The sequence below is a fragment of the Gavialis gangeticus genome, unplaced genomic scaffold (assembly GCF_001723915.1).
Source record: "Gavialis gangeticus isolate Ggan-Ray unplaced genomic scaffold, GavGan_comp1, whole genome shotgun sequence".
Taxonomy (NCBI): domain Eukaryota; kingdom Metazoa; phylum Chordata; order Crocodylia; family Gavialidae; genus Gavialis; species Gavialis gangeticus.
Genome location: NW_017728980.1, coordinates 1,831,187 through 1,852,004, shown reverse-complemented (window position 1 = coordinate 1,852,004; position 20,818 = coordinate 1,831,187). Strand labels below are relative to the sequence as shown.

Genomic DNA, 20,818 nt, shown 5'->3' with positions numbered 1-20,818 from the left:
TGAGTAGCTGTGTGCTCAGGCCAAAATGAATTAAAAACAAAGGTCAGCAGCAAGTTTATTCATTAGGAACGAAGCTGCGCAGAGCCATCCTGCCTTGCTGGGCGAGTCTGGGGTGCTCAGCGCAGACCTGTCTGCACAGCGCTGAAAGAAGAGAGTATGCAAAATGTCTGGTTCCAGGGCAGCTTGCAGCCACAGCCCCTTCACCTCCTCCGCCATGCAGGGAGCTAATTGCCTTCACCGTGCTGCACAGAACATCCCTGGATCCTGGCTTGTTGTTTTCCCTTTTGCCAGCAGCAGCAGCAACAGTTCATAGAAATGCAAATCTGTTTTAATTAAGGGGGCTAATAAACAGCAATTATGATTCCAGCTATTTTTCTGTTCCCCTGGAATAATGCCCCTTCAGTCCCCATTCATTTCCAGGCCCACTCAGTGCTTTCTGTGTCTGGGTCTGGAAGAGCTGAGGTTCTGCTCCAAACCATGCCCGTCCAGGTGACAGGCCCCTTTCTTTTACATTCACAGCAGGTATTTCCAGGGTGGGCAGGTGATGATGCTCTGCTGCCCTGGAGTTAAGCTGGTAGCTGTTCTTTTTTTCAGTTTGCCTCCCCTATACTGACAGACTAACTCTGAGAGTGGCAGGAGGCCTCACCTTTCCCCCTGTACCTCCCCAGCCTGAAAAGTGCTGGTGGAGTCACCCGTGCTTTTGCTATGGCACAAGTGGAGGGGCACAGTTGCAGGAGAGGAAGACAACAAAATGCTCTGCTGTGTTTTTCATGGGAGCACAATGAGCCAGCTGGTGCTGTGCACCTTTGCCCAGACTCTCACCAAGAGAAGCTGCTAACCCCCTGCCCGTACCAGACGCCATCCCAGAGGTGGCTGCTACATGCTCATTAGCCCAAGCTTTCCATCCTGCTTGTAGTCTCTCCCGGAAGAGGATCCCCCATTCACCCCCTCTGCACTGACAAAGGAGAAGCAAGGCACTGCAGAGGCTGCCAGGCTGCATGAGACCTCAGGAGCAAATCACTCTATTTTTAATGTGATCCCTCGATTGAAATCTCCCTGGCTCTGATCAAATGCATGAAAACCACTAGCTTCCTGTGAAAGATGTCAGGCTGATGGGTGCCCCCTGGGTCCCCTTTACAGCTAGCGCAGCTACATAGAACAAATGGGCTGAGTGGGACACAGCTTCATCCAATGAGCTCTGAATGTTGCTGCTGTACTCAAGAGACAATATGCTATAAATATGAGTGCACTAGAAAAACACGCCCCAGGGAACAATCCTGCACTGACTAAGGATGGTGTAGACAAACTCAGTGGTCTTTTCTGGTTCTGTCTGTATCATAACCATGTGCAGCATTAAATAATAAACTGCACATCAGCAGCACCTCTCATGGGAGGATCCCAAAATCCTAGGCAAACAGTCCATTCTCCTTGTGTTGTTCCCCCCAGGTCAGGAAACTGAGCCACAGCAAAGGGATGATTTACCCAGAGTCAGCAGCAAGATTAAATTACACCCCCTCCACCCCCATTTTCAGGCGCCCAAGCCTCTGTTCTACATACAGGCACTTTCCATCTGTCATCAAGTAACAAGCAGCTATAAACACAAAGAGAAGCTGTGTGGCAACAGGTGATTTGGGACTTCAAAAGGATTCAGCCAGAATGAAAATTACTTCTTCCAGTCAAGTTTTCAGCCCAACTGAGTTTGCAAGAGAGGCAGAGACCAGAACCCTGAAAAATCATAGTGGCCAGAAGGCCTTGGTATCAGCCTTCCATGGACTTGTGTGGTCCCCATTAACATTGAAGACAAGCAGCTCTCTATCTTTGCCCTAATCACTTGTGTGAGGTAGAGCACTATTAGCACCCTTATACAGATCAGATGCTGAGGCCTTGATCCTCACAAGTATTTAGATATCTAACATGCACTGATTTTAGTAGACCTAAATACCTTTGGGCTAAGTACAGACAGTCAAAAAGCCCAAGGCTGAATCAATTCAGAGTTTGCAGGTTAGTCTAAATTGCAGAGATTAAACTGAAAAACAACTGGACCAACATTTACCTTTGAGTCAGGAAATGAAGCTACGTAACTGCAGTGGCTCAGGCCAGGAGCTGGTAGGTGCTAGAGCAGAGCTCTCTAGCACATAGCTAGCATGGGATGTATTCACTTCCTCTTCCTGCTGTCCCTGAGGTCTCTGGGATTGGTAGTCCAGAATCACAACAGCAGGACTCTACAGGGTTGCTCATCACTTTCTCTTCCTGCTTCCAGGCGCCTCTGGGATTTTTACTCCACAGTCACAGCTAGCAGTACATTTGAGTGGTGGGGAAGGGGTGCTTAACCCTACATTCCTGGCCCTGGACCTCAGCCTAAGTTTGCCACAGGGGACAGTGAGCCAGTTAGAGAGCTGAGGGGCAGGGCCAGCCATGCTCTTTGAAGCAGACAATCTAGCCCGACCCAGGGCTTCAAAGCGTGCCGGGGGACTCTGATTAAACTTAAACCAGGAAGGGGTCTGGGACAGAAGTTTCATAAACCGGTTTGACATCAATCAGTTAAGTCTGATACTACATTCAACCAGGTTTATCTTAAACCAGTCTCAGCCATTTTGAAATGGGTTTATGCACACTGAACTTCTGTTCTGTTACAGGTTTAAATCAGTTTCTGATTACTTAAATTGGTTTATATGTATCTTCTCTCCCTAGCCTTGGAGATCAGAGCTAAATAGTCTACGTAATTTGTCCACAGATGCATAGAAAAACTGCAGCAGAGCAAGGACTTGAACTCAAATCTTCCAGGGCCCTGGCTAGATCATGCATCCCCCCTCTCAGTTTTTGGGGTCAATGAAAACTTAAGCCAAGGGAGGAAAAGTGTGAAAATTGAAGGATTTCAAAGGGACTTCTTTCTGTGGGAAAGAATCTGTATAGCTGTGGCCTAATTACATGTCCTAGGGACTTAATAAACTGTGAATCAGATTTGCAAAGGTACTTGTGGTACTGGCACACAACCTGATCATTATGAAGTAATGTATTCTGTAATTCAGTAATTTTACTCTGTAGTAAATTTACTCAGGTGTAAAGGGTGAATACATAACCAGCTCCCCTGACTTGGCTGCCCACAGCAGAAAGAGGTCTTTAGCTATGCTAGACTGAAGTCGGGCAGAAGGCAGAGTAGATTTGCAACTTTGGGATGCCTATACATGAGCAATGAGGCTGTTTCAATGTACTGTAATTACAGCATGTCAGAGCAGGCTCAATTAATCGAGTCTGCTGGAGTATGGTAATTAACACACTCCACCAGACTCCAGCATCTTGTGTATCAGCGTCCCTGTGCTTTAAAATGGGGGTGCTTTAGCTAAAGCCCATTGAAAAAACTTATCTAAAGTACCCCCGCTGCCATTTCGAAGCATGGAGATGCTGATACACAAGATTCTCTGGGCAGTTTAATTAGAGCAGCTCTCAGAGGTCCTTTAATTAAAGTGCCGCCCCACGCATGTATAAATGCCTTTATAGACTGACTAAATCAGAGCTGTATGGCATAAGCTTTCATAAGCAGAGGGTTTACTTCATCAAGCTGTGAAAGGACTGCAGGAAACAGAGCTGCTAAATGGAAAGCAGTGGTTAGAATACAAAGGGTAGGGAATGGGGGAGGAAAAAGGCAGGGACGCTGCTGAGAAAGGCAATGTGCTCACTTTGGCAGCACACACACACTAAAAAATAGGAGACAGAAAAACAAATCTGCCTGAAGCAGCCACTACAGCACGTGGCCACTAGGTGGCTGAAGAGCCAGACTGCATTGAGCAAACAGCTACCCCAGACCAAACTGAGCAGAGCCACAGACACACAGCTGTAGTGAGTGTGTCTACACGAGATGCTTTACTGCGCAGTAAACTAATCTACTGCACAGTAAAGCGTCACTATGTAACCATGCACAGCAGCTACGGTGCATAAAAACAGGCTAATACATGGTTTTCTACTACCTGGAAATAGAGGTTTATTGCACTTTAGCTAATGTGCAGTAGCTCACGGTTACATAGGTGACCAACAGCAAATGGATCCTGGTCAGCCCAGGCAGCAGGGGCAGGAGAACTGTCCCTTCCCCCAGGTAGTTGCCTGCTTCCCAGCCCCTGCTCCAATCAGCAAATCAGAGAGGAGGCTGGGAGAATGTTCCCTGCCCCGCAGCAGGCAGCTGCTGGCCCCAGCTCTGAGATTGGCTGGGACACTGCCCCTGTCCCAGGCAGCTGCTTGCTATGGGGGCAGGAGACATTGTCCTAGCCCCAGCTCTGAGATCGGATCAGGGTTGGACAGTCAGCAACTGCCTGGGGCAGTGGCATGGGGTGTGCGGCAGCTCCTCCAGAGGCAGGAGAGTTCCTCTTTCCCCCCCTGCGTCCCCCTCCCAAGCTCAGGCCTGACTCCAGTGCCCGCTGCCACCCTGGGGAGCCTAGAGCTGTCCCTGGATGCTATATGGGAGCAGAGCAGGAGTAGCTTCAGACCCAATTTTGCTCCCAATGGGCACATGTGTAGACACGCTGTCAGGAAAAGTTTACTGCACAGTATTTTACTGCGCAGTAGGCTTTCTGTGCATTAATTGCATGTGTAGATATGTCCACAGTGATGTAACCCATTCCAGTTCATAGCTTCTCTTCACTTTCTGAGGAACACCTGTCCTAGAATGGAGTGACTTACATCTGTGTAAGGCTGTACCTTATGGGTGTTTATTCACGTGCTTTGGGAGTTCAGGGGTAGGGAGGGGGACTTTATTTAAAGCACGTCCAAGAGCCGCTCTACTTAAAGTGCCCAGAGCATTGTGTATCAGTGTCCCTGTGCTGAAAAATGGCAGTGCAGGGTGCTTTAACTACAGCTCGTCCAACGCTTTAGTTTAAGTGCCCCTGCTGCCATTTTTCAGTACAGGGATGATGATACATGTGACGCTGGAGTTTGCTGGAGCGCAGTAATTACCATGCTCCAGCAGACTCAATTAATCAAGTCTGCTCCTACACACTGTAATTTCAGCATGGTAGAGCAGCCTCACTGCACACGTATAGGTGTATAGACATAGGGCTCCTATACGCTCCTCTATAACTCCAAAGTAAAGTCAAAAGATTGCAGACTAAATGTGTCATGTGTCCACACCCTTAAGGTCTTAAAAATAAAGACAAACACCTAGTGACACTTAGAAAGACAACTATGCAGGTTAGACATTTCATTTAATTTCAGTGGTGCTAGGTGCCTAGCTTGCATGGGGCAATCTGTAACACGGGCCTTCTATCCCTAAATGATATTGGAGCCACTTTGTGCTCTGCACTGCATGGGTCTGAAGCTGCACATAGATGGTACATACATGCTCTTTCACTGCAGCTGATGAAGTGAGCTTCAGCTCATGCAAGCGTGTAATACACACACACGCACACACACACACAGAGGTGTTGATCTACCCTGCATTGTGTTCAGCATCAGACTAACATGGCTAACTGTGGTGCTGTACGTAGTACAGTCAAGCTGTGTTCAGCGGTACCTGAGGAGCCCAGAGAGCAGGCTCGTGATATGGCACGAAGGGCTAAGCTGAGCCAGTGGCAGGGTGCTGCAGGTGCCACTCCTGCATGTCACAGACTTGCTCCTGCCAACAGCAGCTACTGCCAGTTTCTCTGTGACTCATTCAAACTCTGCTTCACAAGTCAGCAGGGAGGAACAACTGTAACAGTTGCCTAATGAATCCAGCAGCTAAGATGTAGGAATACCTGGTCAAAAGGAGCTTCCACTTTCCTGCCTAAGCAAACCCATTGCCAGGGCTTATTAGAGGCAGGGGTTTGCAGAGCAGAAGCCTGTCTGAGAGCAAAACTAAGCAGAGACCCAGAGCAACCTGCAGGGCTTTTGCCTCTGGGACCAGAGCAACCTGCAGGGCTTTTGCACTCAGCGGGCAGCTGAGTGCATCATGCATTGTGCAAGGGGTCCCTCTGCCGGACACCCATGGCTCGACCAAGATGGGAAACAATTCACAAACAAAGGGGGAAATGCAAACTCTGGGCCTTTCTCATAAGTTTGCATCAGCTATTCCACTGCAACATCCAAGACCACTGAGGAGCACTGTACACGCAGTCCAAATCCCCAGCTGGCTGGGGCCGGTGCAGCCCTAGCACAGGTTCTTATAAGGTCTATGTTCCCTGTCACAAGGAAGCATTGGCTGCTGGTGTCACAGCCCAGGCTGTCCCTCTGCCGGCTTTTGATACTACACTGTGTCCAGAATGCAGCTCTCTGGGACCTCTCTTCCTGGAGAAACACAGCCCTAACACAGATCTTCTTCAGCCCTCAGACACTTCTCAACACCCCCCCACCCCAGCGGAAATGCTGTGATGCCTTTCACCAGCCTTACACTATACCGCCTGCCATGGGACTCCACCTGTGTACTGAATATCACCTTTTCTCTCTGTCCTCCTTCAGGGCCTCCTATCATCTCCAGCACACAGACTCAGCATGCCTTGCACGGGGAGAAGGGACAGATCAAGTGCTTCATCCGCAGCACCCCTCCGCCAGACAGAATCGTGAGTACCCCCTTCCCGTGTCTCCAGTCTGAAGGTTATGTGCAGGAAGAGGCAGCTGCTACTGTCTACCACCCCCACCCCACAGCCTTGCCAGGCCCCTGCTAGATAAAAAGGTCAGGCTTGGGCCACTGTGGAGCATCCTAAACCTGCAGAAACTCATTAAGGGACAGGGAGAAATACCAGTGGCTTTTAATCACCTTGGTAATAAGCAGGAGGCCTCTGAGCCCTAGACCCTCTCTCTGCTGGGCCTCCACTCCTTGCTGAATGAAGCCAAAAGCATTCCTCTCTCCCCCAGGTGCTGAGAGGTGCTCAGATACCAGCAGCTATTTTAAGTGCTTCTAGACAATTGCTTTGCAATGGCCAGTTGATTCTGTTTGGCTCTTTGCCTCACACCCACGCAAGCACAGAGCAGCGTCCCAGTTTGACACATGTGTAAAGTGCAGTTGCAGTCAGAACAGCAGTCACAGAGACAGTGGCACAGGGCTGTACATGCCTGTCTCAAATCACATGAACTGAGATCACCAGCCAGAAGCATTTCCTAAGGGCTAGTGCTACAAACGCACCATGGTGTCAGGAAGTTTAGTTGGGTCCTGTCTGCTGCCGACCCAAGAAAGTGTCTGTCCTTGGAAGTGAGCTGAGAATCAGGTTGATGGTGGACAAGGCAAACAGCTCCATCCCTGGCTCCCACAGAGAACATGAAAGAATTGTTTAACCCTGCAGTGATCTGTCTGATCCATTCTCCTGTTGTAGCAATCATGGGGTCCAATGTAAAATCCTCTAAACCTGACTGGAAGTGGACGTTGAGTGTAAGGTGGATCTGGGTCTCTTGTTGGGCAATCCTTTCCTCTGTGCCTAGACACAACTGCAGCTGGTGCAAATAGCATTTTACGCTGCCTCTCAAACCTTGAGGGGAGGATTTTCAAAAGTATCTAAGTGACTTAGGAGCGCAAGTCCCAGTAGCTTTCAATGGGAACTTTGCTCCCATGTCTCTTACTGGATGAACTTGTAAATTAGCTATCTGATGGCTACAACATGTGCCCTCAGGTACTTGGAGAGCAGAAACAAAGCCAAATGGAGGCTCTTTTGGACAGGATTATTTGAGCAGGACTAATTTCTCGTATTGATTTGCAGGCCTGGTCCTGGAAGGAGAACGTGCTAGAGTCAGGAACCTCTGGGCGCTACACAGTGGAGACCGTCAGCACAGATGAAGGTGTTATCTCAACACTGACCATTAGCAACATTGTTCGAGCTGATTTCCAGACCATTTACAACTGCACTGCCTGGAATAGCTTTGGCTCAGACACTGAGATCATCCGGCTGAAAGAACAAGGTGGGAGCTGCAAACAGCACTTAGACACCAGAAGGGACTATCAAGCACTGGTAGCTTGCATCTGGCTAGTCGGTAGCAGCAGGGGGAGTTATTTGAGACACAGGAGACACTGGGCACATCTACAAGTGGTTACTGCACATTTATTTAGTACTTGTATAATCAAGTACTAAATAAATGCACAGTAACTGGGGTTACTGCTTAGTAGCACCAGCGAATGCCTTTTTACTGATACCACTGCGCAGTAGCGTAATAATACCGTGCAGTAGCATATTAGCACTGTTTGTGCTGTGACATGCTACTGTGCAGTATTATTCAGCTACTGTGCATTGTGTCTCATGTAGACGCTACCAAGTAGAAGGGCAATGGGGATGCTTGGGAAGGATGATGAGGTGTCCCTCTCTGCTAAATGTCCTAGCTTTGGGCTCAGTCCCTGAGGGCCCAGGGGCCTGGGAGTCGAATAGGTAGATGGGAAATGCTCTACAGAGCCAAGGCTGCCTGATGTCAATGGGATCTTGTGTGGCTCACACTGGGGTTGATCCTGGATACGACCTCAGTTATCATTGACAACAATGGGAGCTGACTAAGCACCCAGCAAGGCTGAGCCCATCCACATGGGGCAGAGGCAGGAGGGCATTGTGAGCTAACTGATGTGTGAGCTGCTCAGGACCCCTTGCTCCACAGCACAAAACGCTGTTGTTGCCAAGGGCTGGAGGAGGTGGTGAGCTCCAGTGATCGTCCCCAGAGTAGATGGGATCTGAGGCACCAGGACCTGTTGATGTGACATGGTCAGTGATTCTGGCTGGATCTGCATAATGCAAGCTGACAACAGCTATCCTGTCCAGGGGGCATTGGAGTGACTGCCATTGTATCTCATTATGCTGCACTGTTGTGCCACCCAACGAAATAGGGCATCGGCCTAAGCATGCCAAGCTAGTCTTTGGAGCAGAGTGCCCACTGGGTGGCATGCTGCACGCTGGGAGGGCTCAACTGAGAGAACCCATTGCAGCCAGCAAAGGGCATGGCAGCACCTGAAAGAAGCTAAGCAGCAACCTAAGACATCCTGGGGCAGATCCGGCTCTTCCCTGCAGGATGATCACAGTGCAGGAGGGAGGAGATGTCTCTGTAAAAAATGTTTTTCTACTGGAGGGACTCCAGTCCTATTCTATTTTATTAAATGCCAGGGCAGGCAGGTGGATTGTTCTCATTAAGCTCTGATTTATAGGCAAGGCTGCCATCCAGATTAAATCAGAGCTAAATGAACCCCTTAAAATTAGCCTTGGGCTTCGTCCAATACAAACAGTCAGTGGTTTTTTCCTGGGTCTTCTGCCAGTCAGTGCTAACACACAGCAGTAAGATTGGGTCCCAGGGGATGGGTTGATGGAGTCAATTAAATGATTCCCAGTAGGCAGTGCTACAGGCCTATTGCTCTGGGTTCCTCAACTCATAACACAGCAGGGAAGTGGAGCTGGACCCTAGTGGCTGTGGGTGACCATGCTGGGTCTCACAAGGGCTCTGGGGTTCTCGCAGCTGGTATGGCATTGGAACTAGTCCCTAACAGTGGCCCACTGGCAGCGACTCCCAGTGGCAGAGCCAATAGGAAAGTAGACCTAGTGACTGTCCCTACTAGACAATGGAGGTGAAGCTATCAGGTGTCTTTACACTACATCAAAGTAATGCTCTGGCAGCAAACCGCAGTGCAGTCCTGGACTGTATCTCTCTGTCCCCCTGTACTGGAGCCCCAACAGATGCCTCTGTAGGGTGGCAGAGGACACCTGTTTGAGGGGACTTTCGTGCACCATTGCATCTGAACTCAGCAAAGAAATACTGACATGTGCACTTGGGCTCGGCAAGGCTGTGGACACTTGTTTGTTTTCAAACAGGTACGGAAATGAAATCAGGAGCTGGTATGGAAGCAGGTATGGAATCATGAGCTGAAGGTGAATATGTGAATTGCCCCCAGCTGTCACCACTCTTTAGCACTCAGCAGCAGCTTCCCCATCACTGAAGGAGAGCCAGGGGGAGGGCAGGGCAAAGTCCAGAAGGCTATGACCAGCAGCAGGGGGCAGTGGACAGGGGTGGGCTGGGAGTCAGGAACCCTAGATTCTAGTCCCAATTCTGCTGCTGACCTGCTGTGCAAACCTGGCCAAATCCTACTGCCTCTCAGGGCTTCAGTTGCCCCATCTGTCAAATGGGGCAATAATACTTGGCCACTTTGATAAAATGTGCAAAACTGAGCAGTGAAGTGACACAGGTTTAGTTTCAAAATGCAGAGGGGGGGGGCAGATGACCAGCTCTGATAAGTGCTAGGAGTATCATAAGAAAACCACCCCAGAGGAAGGAACAGTGAATTTTCAGAAGGAAAAGTCACTCCCAGCCATAGCTGTTTTTCACCTGACTGGGAGAGAAGGCTTAGATGAAGCAGGAGTGGATGTGAAGTTGGCCCCATCCTGGGATCAGGCATTGGTAACTGCATGCTTCATCTCCCCAAGCTACAGCATCTTCCATAAAGCCTGAACTAGGTTTCCTGGGGAACTGGAGTTGCTGACTTGTCAAACTGCAATGCGGAGACCTTTGTCAGCTCAGTGACTGCTGAGCCAACCATTGCTGTACCCAGCTGCCCAACCATCTCATCCAGCCTTTCCCATTGTAAGTGACTGTGTTTGCCATCCCAGGTGAGCCCTTGTCATTGTCTGCAATACATTCCTCATGTACTTCTCCAGCTGCTGGTCACATCACCCATCTAGGACCAAGACACCACCATCAACAGCCCCTTACTTGCCTCTGGACCTTGCTCCCTGCTGTCTTGATGCTTTGAACTATCAGGCATTGGCAATGATGCCCATTCCCACCTGTCCACTGCCCACACGTTTCTTGTTTCTCTTGAAGGAACAAGCAATCGCAGTCTTCATGATGGCTGCTCTGTGCAGCGATTTGCACATTCTGCATGAGCTTTGCCTAGCATAAGACATTCCCATTCAGATTGCTCACAGAAGTGGGCAACCAAACCTTTCGTCTAATTCCCACTGGATGACTGTGGCTCCTTCATTATAATTATATCGATCCACCTATGGGGTGCCCATCTCTTCAACCCATGGCTGTCTGTCCAGTCAACCTGCCATCTTCATTAATTGCACACTCAAGCATGCTGCAAATGAACAGCCACCTCAACTGGAAGCAGCACAGCCACCTTTGCTCAGCAGTTGGGGTGAGCTAATTAGCACTGTGGAGTGACAGCACCAATATGTGTGCCTCAAACCAAGTACCTGCCCCTGGAGCCATACAGGTGTGGCTACACTGCTTCCAACTTGGGAGGCAGCCTATCCAAAACAGTGCCATATGCTTGCGGGTGCCACTTCCGGGCCAGTCAGTTTACCATGTGGACACAGCAAGCAGCAAAGCCTGCACAGGGGCAGAAAAGGGGACAGTGTGCACAGGAGAACGCAACAAACACGTCTGTCATATTTGACAGGCTCTGCTGCAAACTTTGTGCAAGAGGCAGATGCCAACCACCAACTGAGATAAGTTTCCAAGAGCTCTCAAGGAGGCCCCACTCTGGCTCACTCTCCAAAGCTGCTGCTGGGCCCAGGTTGTCAGAGTGCCAGGCTGTAGCAACATTCAGGGCTGCATGCCTGGTGTGTTTGAGGAGCTGGAGGCGGCTGTTCCTAATGGGTTTGCTCTGTACTAGCTGCCAGCAGGTCAACCTGGCATCCATTGTCACAGAGCAGATGGGACCTGTCCCAGCGTGCTTGAGAAGTGGCAGAAGAGAAGGCGGAGGCCTTCACAGATGGATGGGGGACTTGCTGTAAACAAAAGAAAGGAGAAGTGTGCCTGGGAGAAGTCGGCACAGCTAGAGGGAAGGCTCACAAAAGATATTTGCCTGACTACAGCAGGATGCAGATACTGGCCCAGGAAAAACCAGCAGGCACTGAGGGGGCAGAGTGCCACTCACAGCCCTGCTGGGAGCAATCTGGAGCACCTGATGAGGCAAGTTACTTGGAAGAGGCAGTGTAAATCCAGGCAGTGTAAATCCAGGCAGTGAGATCTGCTGACACTAAGATGCTGCAACACTGGGCATCTGAGACAAGCTATAGGGAAATTAGAGATAAGCACTTGGCAATGTGGCTCTGAGCCTGGGGATGTAGCCCCTTGGATCGGAACTGACTACGACACTTCACGGTAGAAAACTACAGTCCGTGGTGTCAAAGCTACGTGTCTTGATGTCCACAAGCCTCCGCTCAGTGTTCTGGGCCCGGATTTCAGAGTAACCAGCAATCAAGTCAGCTCCAAAACTAGAGTTGTGCACTAAATTCAGTTGTGCGCTTACCTACAGTTGTGCACTAAATTCAGGAGTGTGCTTGGAAAAGGTACATGTAACACCCTGGCATGTTACCTCCTAAAGACTGCTTCAGGAGAGATACCAGCTAACAGAGGTTTATTGGTTTAGCTCATACAGTCAAGGATGGCGGTGAAAGGCCCTAGCTGGACCATAATGATGACTCATTTGAGGCAATGCTTATATTCCATTAACTCAGATATAGACAGTGAACCCTATCAGAAATATTTGATAATGCTGCTAACTGATTTTAATTTCTGGTCACTCCCAACTCTTAGTGATGATCTGGAACACAACACTAAGGACTAGAGTTGGCTGAAGACGTCTATTCAAATACTGACAGCAAATATACATATGTGGATTGTTCTTATTGCCCCTTTCTACTCGCTTGTCAATGAAATTTGACCAAGATTTATATTAAAAAGGTTGTATTAATGAGAATGTTACTTGCAGATCAAGAGAGGTGATTCTTCCACTCTGTTCACCATTAGTGAGGCCTTCCTTAGAGCACTGTGTCCAGTTTTGAGCCCCACACTTTAAGAAGGGTGTGGACAGGTTAGAAAGAATCCAGCGGAGAGTGACAAATATGATTAGAGGCTGGGAAGCTTGCCTTATGAGGAAAGGCTAAAAGAACTAGGGTTATTTCATCTGGAGAAGACCAGGGTGAGATCTGGCAACAGTCTTTCAATACCTGAAGCATAGTTATGAGGAGAATGGAGATGGGCTTTTCTCTGTGGCTGTAAGGGACAGGATTAGGAGCAATGGCCTCAAGCTGCACCAGAGGAAATTTAGATTGTAAATTTGGAAGAACTTCCTGAATATGAGGGTGATCAAGCATTGGAACAGGCTGCCCAGAGAAGTTGTGCAATCTCCAATCCTGGAAATTTTCAAGAGCTTATTGGACAGACACTTGGCCAGGATGGGTTAGTAAAGGGTGATCCTGCCTTGAGCAGGGGGGTGGACTGAAGTGACCTTGTGAGGTCTGTTCCAGCCTTACTTTCCTGTGCTCCTATGATCCTAAGATTTCATAGGCAAGACCATCTGTCAGCAGTGCTCTGAGCACTTGTATGAATGTGCATCAGGATGAGGATACCTGCAAAATATGTTCACATGACCACTGTGAGAGATCTTTGAGGATTTTCATAGATTCATAGATGTTTGGGTCAGAAGGGACCTCAACAGATCATTGAGTCCGACCCCCTGCCTAGGCAGGAAAGAGTGCCGGGGTCAGATGACCCCAGCCAGATGCCTGATCAGCCTTCTCTTAAAGACCCCCAAGGTAGGGGAGAGCACCATGTCCCTTGGAAGCCCATTCCAGATTTTGGCCACTCTTACTGTGAAGGGTGGTCACCCATCAGACTGGGGCACAGAATGGGTATCACATTTACCAAGGGACCAAAATTTTTTTCTCTGTGGGCATTTCTGTAGCCCCTACTGCCTCAGTACCCAGGGACACACATGCACAGACTCTGGGAACAGTGCCCACAATGGGATTTGATGCTCAGTCCCACGATCATGCCTCCTGCCATGCACAAGTGGTGTGGCAAGAAGCATGACTGTAGGGATCGCACATCTGATCCCACCACGCCTTTACTAACATGTCTGCCAGGATCCATAGTGATGGCACCAGAGGGCTTCGCTACTTGCAGGTGGTTTAGTGCTTGTCCACATGAGAAGGTGGCACTAGTGTATATTTAAACCAATGAATGATGTAGTTAATTAACTCTATTTAATGCAAACCCAAATCAGGCATTCTAATTTGGGTGTCAGAGCAGCTCATATTGCTTCAGATGAAGTCTGTTAGGAATAGGCTTTAGTTAAACCAAAGTAAGCTGCCCCGGAGCCAAAATCACAGCATAGATTGCAATGGTTTATCTCAGTGGTTTTCAACTTTTTTAGATTTGCGGCACCTATCAATAGACTCAAGGCCTCCCTCAAAAATGTCTGCTCTTAGTTTTCACTCCTTTTTTAACTATAGCAAAATAGTAGAGCAACTCTTCTGTTGCAAAGAACTCAAAAAGACCCCTAAAGGTCAGGATGTTTTTAACACTATGGATTCCTGCTTGAAAACTCTGGTTTGATCTTGTGAATCATGCTTGCACCCTTAATGGTACTAACATTGTGCAGCACTGCACAGCACCCCTGAAAGTACCTCAGGGCACCCCTGGTTGAGAATCACTGGTTCATCTGAATTAATTCAGCTATATGGTTTACATTAGTCTGCATTTCTCTTACCAGCCGCCTGTTCTCGGGGAGGTTCCACCTGCCTTGAGTCGCAGCCCAGGCCTCCCTCTAGTTAAACTTTCAGTCAGTCTGGGAGAACCAAATGCTCTGGGTGTAGATGACAAAAGAAAATGGTTTCTGGACCCAGGCCCCAGGCTGGGTCCCCAAACCAGTCCGCCCCCTTCACACGCATCAGCCTCTGTGATGCAACTGCTTCAAACATAGACAGTAGAAGTTTTCAATGCAGCATTTTCACTTTGTCCTGTGATAACTATGCACAGTCCTTGAGTGGGGAGAGTAGCTATAGAGCAGGCACCAAAGGGGTCCAGGTGGGCTCAGAGAAGGGGCTGTCCCAATGACATTGTGGCGTTTCATATATTCATTCTCCTGTACTGATTCCACATCCGATGGGGTGTTATAAGTCAAAGGGACATTTGTTTTCCTAAATGCCAGCTCTTCAGTTCCTGTGAGTGTCCAGCAATAATAACAGCCCCACATTTAGCATGGAGCTGGGAAGTTTGCTGAAGATGCCTGAGGCAGGATAGAGCCCAGCTCAGTTTCTGGTAGACAGATCAGCTCCTACATGGCGAACAGATGTAATGGCCTCTGCCCTGAACCGCAGTAGAGTCATTGTGAGTCCCCCTAGGGAACAGCAGCTAGGAGGAGATTCCCTAGCTTGACTATGGTCCGTATCACTCCATGCCCTAGACCAGGGGTGCTCAGCCATGGCCCACAGGCAAGATCTAGCACCTGGTTCCACATGGTCCAAACCATAGGACTCTGCACAGATCTGGGCTCTACCCTGCCTCAGGCATGGCCACGGTCCTATATGCTAGATTCCGTATGCAGGGCAGCACAGGTCCCAAGCCCAGCACATAAGGCCAGGCAGAAGCAGTGTAGGATCCCCCAGAGCCTTACCCCAGCCAGGCAGGGGCAACATGGGATCCCTGGAGCCCAAACCTGGCACACAGGGGCTGGGCAGAGACAGCGTGGGGTGGCCAGGGGGTGCCTCACCATGGTGGTACAGCCAGCTTGGGGCTCCCAGAGCCTTATCCTGGCCAGGCAGGGGCGGCATGAGACCCCTGAAGCCTGAATCCAGCACACAGGGGCTGGGCAGAGACAGCATGGGGCAGGTAGGGGTGCTTTACCATGGCACTGTGGCCAACTCAGGGCTTCCAGAGGGAGGGCGGCAGAACAGGGTCCAATCCCAATGGTGTAGAGTCAGTGCAGGGCCTGGCCTAGCCCGCAGACCAGTCTCATGCCATTCAACTATGGGCACCACTGCCCTAGACCAAGCAGAGACAGGGGCCAATGGCTGGTGGCAGTTTAGGCCTGGGAGATCTAGCTTCTACTCTGCCACAGACTTCTTATGTGGCTGTGGGCAAATCACTTAAGATCAGTTCCAAACAAGGGACTTAGGCAAAATGGAGCTGCCTAAAGCTAAGTGAGAAATCTGCAGGGATCCTTCCTACTGCCTCAGTGCCTGGGAAGCTGGAGACAGCTATGTGTTTTAGTAAGGATGTACTTAGGTGCCTCAAGTCCTGGTACTGAGCAGGCCCAGAATTGCCTGTCTCACTAAGCTGAGTATGTTGATGTCTGCCTCTCCTCTAGACCTGCTGGTGAAGTCCAGGCTTGGCACATCCCCTACCTATATCCCTTGGTTGGGTAGGCATGCTCAGAGCGTGCCCTACACACCCTGGGAGCATTGAGCCTCTTACAAAACACAGCAGCCCTGGGAAGGAAGGGTGGGGAGGGGATATGCTGGTATTTTTCTTTTATATAATACCCATGGGCTTTTGTCTAGCAGTGTCAAAAAGCCAAAAAGAATGTTAGAAATTATTAAGAAAGGAACTGAAAACAAAAGAAAGCGCATTATGCCTTTCTGTCACACCAAAACGTGCCTGCAACCTGAATGTGGTGTGCAGTTCTAGTCATCCCATCTGGAACTAGAACTAGAAAGGTGCAGAAAAGGGCAGAAAAGATGGTCTTGGAGATCAAACAGCTTCCATCAAAGAGAAACTGAAAAGTCTCTTTAGCCGGAAAAGAGATGGCTGAGGGGGGAATGTGATAGATGCTCATAAAAGCAATGAATGATGTGGAAAAAGTGAATAGAGACCTGTTATTTGCCATGTTACCTAATACAGAAGTAGGTTGCACCTAGTGAAATGAGCAGGCATCAGCTTTAAAACAAACAAAAGTACGGTTAAGATGGGGAAGAGAAGGTTGTGGAGGCCATTAGCAGAACCAGATTCAAAAGAGATTAGACAAACGCATGCAGGACGGGTCCATCTGGGATGTCACCTACTGCTTGGTGATGGCGAGGGTACGACAAAGGAGGAATCTTTCTACCTTGTTTCTCACGCTCTTCTTTCAAAGCATCTGCTGCATGTCACTGTCGGAGACAGGACACTGGGCTAGGTGGACCTTTGGTCTGACTATATGGCAGTTCTTTCATCCTACATTCCCATCCAAGACCGTCATGCTCTTCTATCCATGTACGTACATGCTGTTCTCTCCTGCCCCCACCCTTGTTACTCCAGCCCCCCAAGTGCTTCATACTCAGGATTGTGGTCCTGTATGAAGATACCTGTCTTATCTCCCTTTGCTGCTCATCTGGCTTCATTTTCTCCATCCTTGGAGACCTCTCCCCTCCACACCTGCCATATGACTCCTGTTGACTTCTGTAGGAATTATAACACATGCCTCAAGGGCTCCTGCGAAGGATGACAGGCTGGATGAGCAGTGGGAAAAGGCAGGAGAAACTATTTGGATGTAAAACAGGTAGAGGCAGTGAAGGATGGCTGCTGGGTTCATTCATTTACATATGCTTTACAGCCACCTTTTCCAGCACATTCCCTCACAGCTGAGCTATTACCTTAGCCAGCAGGGCCCAATAATAAGTGTACAATTCTCCTGTATACTACCCAGCCTGGCTCTGTAACCTTTTCCTTAGCCAGCCCTGATTCCATTTCTCTTTTCTTAATAATATTGACACTCTGCCCTTCCACTGCACTTTTCATCCCAAGCCCTTTGGACACAGTCCAGTCATTAGACTGCACAACACTTTTTGTAGGTAAATATTAGCCCCCAGATGGCAGACAGGGAAACTGAGGCACAGAGAGACAAATGGGTCCACTCACGATTGCACAGAGGAATCAGTGGCAGAGTTGGGCTAGAGCCAAGGATCTGCGGGTTTCAGACCCCGCTCCAGCGACCCTTCAGACAGGAGCACCGTATAGGTTGCAGAGGAAGCCCTGCCATGTCAGTCCTTGCCCTAGGCTAGCACAGCAGAAGTATCCAGGTACCAGTAAACCAAACCATTCCTGTTCATGCGTGTCCTTTCTGACACCCTATCCTCCCCAGGACACTCAAATTACCATCAACTTCATCTGTGTGCCCTATGCATCGTCCACACAGAGTTCATAATGAACTGTGTTTGGTTGGGTGGGGAGGTTTTTACTGGCTATGGGTACGAGGCCTAGGAAGTCTGCCAAGCCATCTAACTGCCCCAGTGAAACTCCACCAGGATTCATCGTCCTCACCTACAAGTGAGCGTTTTGGCAGCTGGTACAGCTAGAGGGGGCAGGGGAAGCACACTTCTGCACTTCATTTGCACTCTTGTTCCCTTTGCAGAGTCGGTGCCCATGGCGGTGATCATAGGCGTGGCTGTGGGGGCAGGAGTGGCATTCCTGGTGCTGATGGCCACCATCGTGGCGTTCTGCTGTGCACGCTCACAGAGAAGTAAGTGCTGTTCCTTTCTGTCATTTAAAAAGCAAGTGCCGGGGCCAAACGGAGAGTCCTGGAGACTGAGGTCCTCTGTGACTACAGAACAGCAACAGCACAGGGTAGGGCCATATGATGTCCCCTGACTCGGAGTCGAGCCTTCCATATTGCAGCCATGAAGGGGTTCCTGCCCGCTGAAGCAATCAACCCATGGTCGCAAAGTCCCTAGTTTGTAGCAGCAGCAAGATCAGCTCTCCCCTGAGCAAACTGCCTGTTGGGCTGGGGCTATGGTGAAATGCTATGCAGAGATAAGAGCTAGGCTGTGTGGAAATTGTCCCAAACTACATTAGCATCCTAACGAATGGCCAGTCCAACCTGCTCAGAGAGCAATCCAGATGATGGCTCCATCCAGCTCTCTAGTCAGAGCTCTCCGACGATGCAGTCTCTGGTGCTTGAGGCCATTTTGTATTGCAGGGAATGCAGCCTGAAATATCAATATCCATGCGTGCTTCTGGCCTGAGCAAAATCAGCAAAGGAACGGAGAGTGTAGGCAGAGGCGAGAAGGACAACATGCTGTGTGAGAGCGTGGGGGGTGGTGTAGGAGGAGAATAATAGTTCATGCAGATTTAGATACTGAGTTTGCCGACAGGACACCATAGCAATCTGGCTGTCATATGCATCTGCAGAATGTTTAATGCTACTTTGCACTCTCCCAGCACCTCCCATGGGAGGATTTCAAAGCACTTTGGTAACAAGACGGGCCACGTTCTAATCTTCAGTACGCCCGCGTGAACTCCGGGCTTCGTTTGGGCATAGCCGAGTCAGATCTCACTGTAATGTTTCATGCAACACAACACCTTGCTTTACAGATGAAGATCTTGAAGCTGAAGGAGATGTTCAAGATCATACAGGGAATCAATGGCAGAATGGGAACAGACTTCCAGAGTCCTAGCACCCAGTGCTGTGCTCTGAATACACAATTTATCACACAGGCAGGATAAAATACAGCTATCATTTAGCACCTCAAAATTAGGCACTGGGGAAGAGCATATTTCTGACTCTGTTCATTCTTTGTTTTTCAAATCTCCTTTGTCACTGTAAGATATGAATTTTCATAAGGAATTACAGTCAGTGGCAGTTACATAGGGCCTGTGGTATATGATACGATTTGCTGCCGAGGGAACACAAGTTAAAACCACATCAAAGGCACAGGTAAAGGAAAGAGGAGGTAAACAGAGCAGTATCATGTTGCCTCATTAAAAAAAACACAGAGAAATTAAAGTGTGATTGTTGGCTATATGAAAAGGAATCAACCCATCCGGGAAAGGAGCGCGATTGTTTTGAGCTTCTAAGGCTGCGTCAGGGAACAAGCAATATTTGACAATGCTTCCGAACTATGGGGACACTGCAATAGAAACAACTAAGCCAAGTGCTGTACGTAATCTCTATGTTTAGTTGCCAGAAAAACACAGTCGGTTTTCTTTTTTGATCGTTTGCAAAGAAATCAAAGATCCCCAACTCCTCCCGAGTGGCTGGTCTCGCACAGCAGAGAAGTGTTTAATTTTAAGGGCAATAATAATGCCTTTTTCTTTTTTTTTTTTGAACTCTCCCAAACGCCATTAGCAGCTCTTGCAGGTATTAGCAAATTAAATCTCAGAGAGTCATTAATCTTGCATTTTAGTAAGTATTACTGATGGACGGGTGCAGCGCTAAGACCTGAGAACCGGCCAATTCAATTTAGCTAAAATCATTCAGCAATGATGTGTGATTCAAGCAGTCCAATAGAAAATGGGCCAAACTGTTGTTGCCATGTCAATGGTCAGACATAATCAGTCGTGCTTTCCCCGTGGTTTTTCGATAGACATGCATGCACTGCATCATTCAGAGGAGGAGAGAGCATGTGGTTCATTATATCCATCTTATTTGATGTAACCAGATGGTACAGGGTTCTTTACGGGACATACAATTTAACATTAACGTGGCAGTGATAGATCAAATATGCAATGGAAACGCCAAGTTTTAGAGCTGAAAGCAAAGCCAGAGATTCAAAGTGTTGGTCACTCACAGGCTGAGCAGCATTGAAATGGTACTGGGCACGCTGCTGACAGCTCTCTAAACCTTGGGGGGAATTCAGTGGCCACCTGCTGTCCAGCTCACAGTCCTCTTGGAGGGGGCTCTCCTCCTTTTCTCAAAACAGTAGCAATCCATTAAAGATTCCTCATTGCCTGCAACAAGAGAAAGGCTGTTCGTTCCCCAGGATCTCCATGTTACACACTAGAAGTTCCCAACAGGGCAAACAGGGTATTGTGTGGCCAAGGTACAACAGCCAGGGGCTGTGCGCTGGGTGGCTGCAGCGACAGGGGGAGCAGCATCCCCTCTAGGTGGGCACCTGAGCCTGATGCAGCAGTCGCACACCACTTGTTACAATACCCTGTTTGCCCTGTTGGGAACTTCTAGTGTGTAACATGGAGATCCTGGGGAACGAACAGCCTTTCTCTTGTTGCAGGCAATGAGGAATCTTTAATGGATTGCTACTGTTTTGAGAAAAGGAGGAGAGCCCCCTCCAAGAGGACTGTGAGCTGGACAGCAGGTGGCCACTGAATTCCCCCCAAGGTTTAGAGAGCTGTCAGCAGCGTGCCCAGTACCATTTCAATGCTGCTCAGCCTGTGAGTGACCAACACTTTG

The 20,818-nt window shown here is 49.0% G+C and overlaps 1 protein-coding gene across 1 annotated transcript in view; it reads left to right on the top strand.

Moving 5' to 3' along the window:
- Window positions 1-20,818, top strand: part of KIRREL3 (kin of IRRE like 3 (Drosophila)) — a 420,743-nt gene that overhangs the window by 360,084 nt on the left and 39,841 nt on the right. Inside the window, exons 10-13 of the mRNA XM_019509067.1 lie at window positions 6,424-6,524; window positions 7,656-7,854; window positions 9,735-9,770; window positions 18,044-18,151. Coding sequence (XP_019364612.1) covers window positions 6,424-6,524; window positions 7,656-7,854; window positions 9,735-9,770; window positions 18,044-18,151 — 444 coding nt within the window. The remainder of the gene's footprint in view (window positions 1-6,423; window positions 6,525-7,655; window positions 7,855-9,734; window positions 9,771-18,043; window positions 18,152-20,818) is intronic.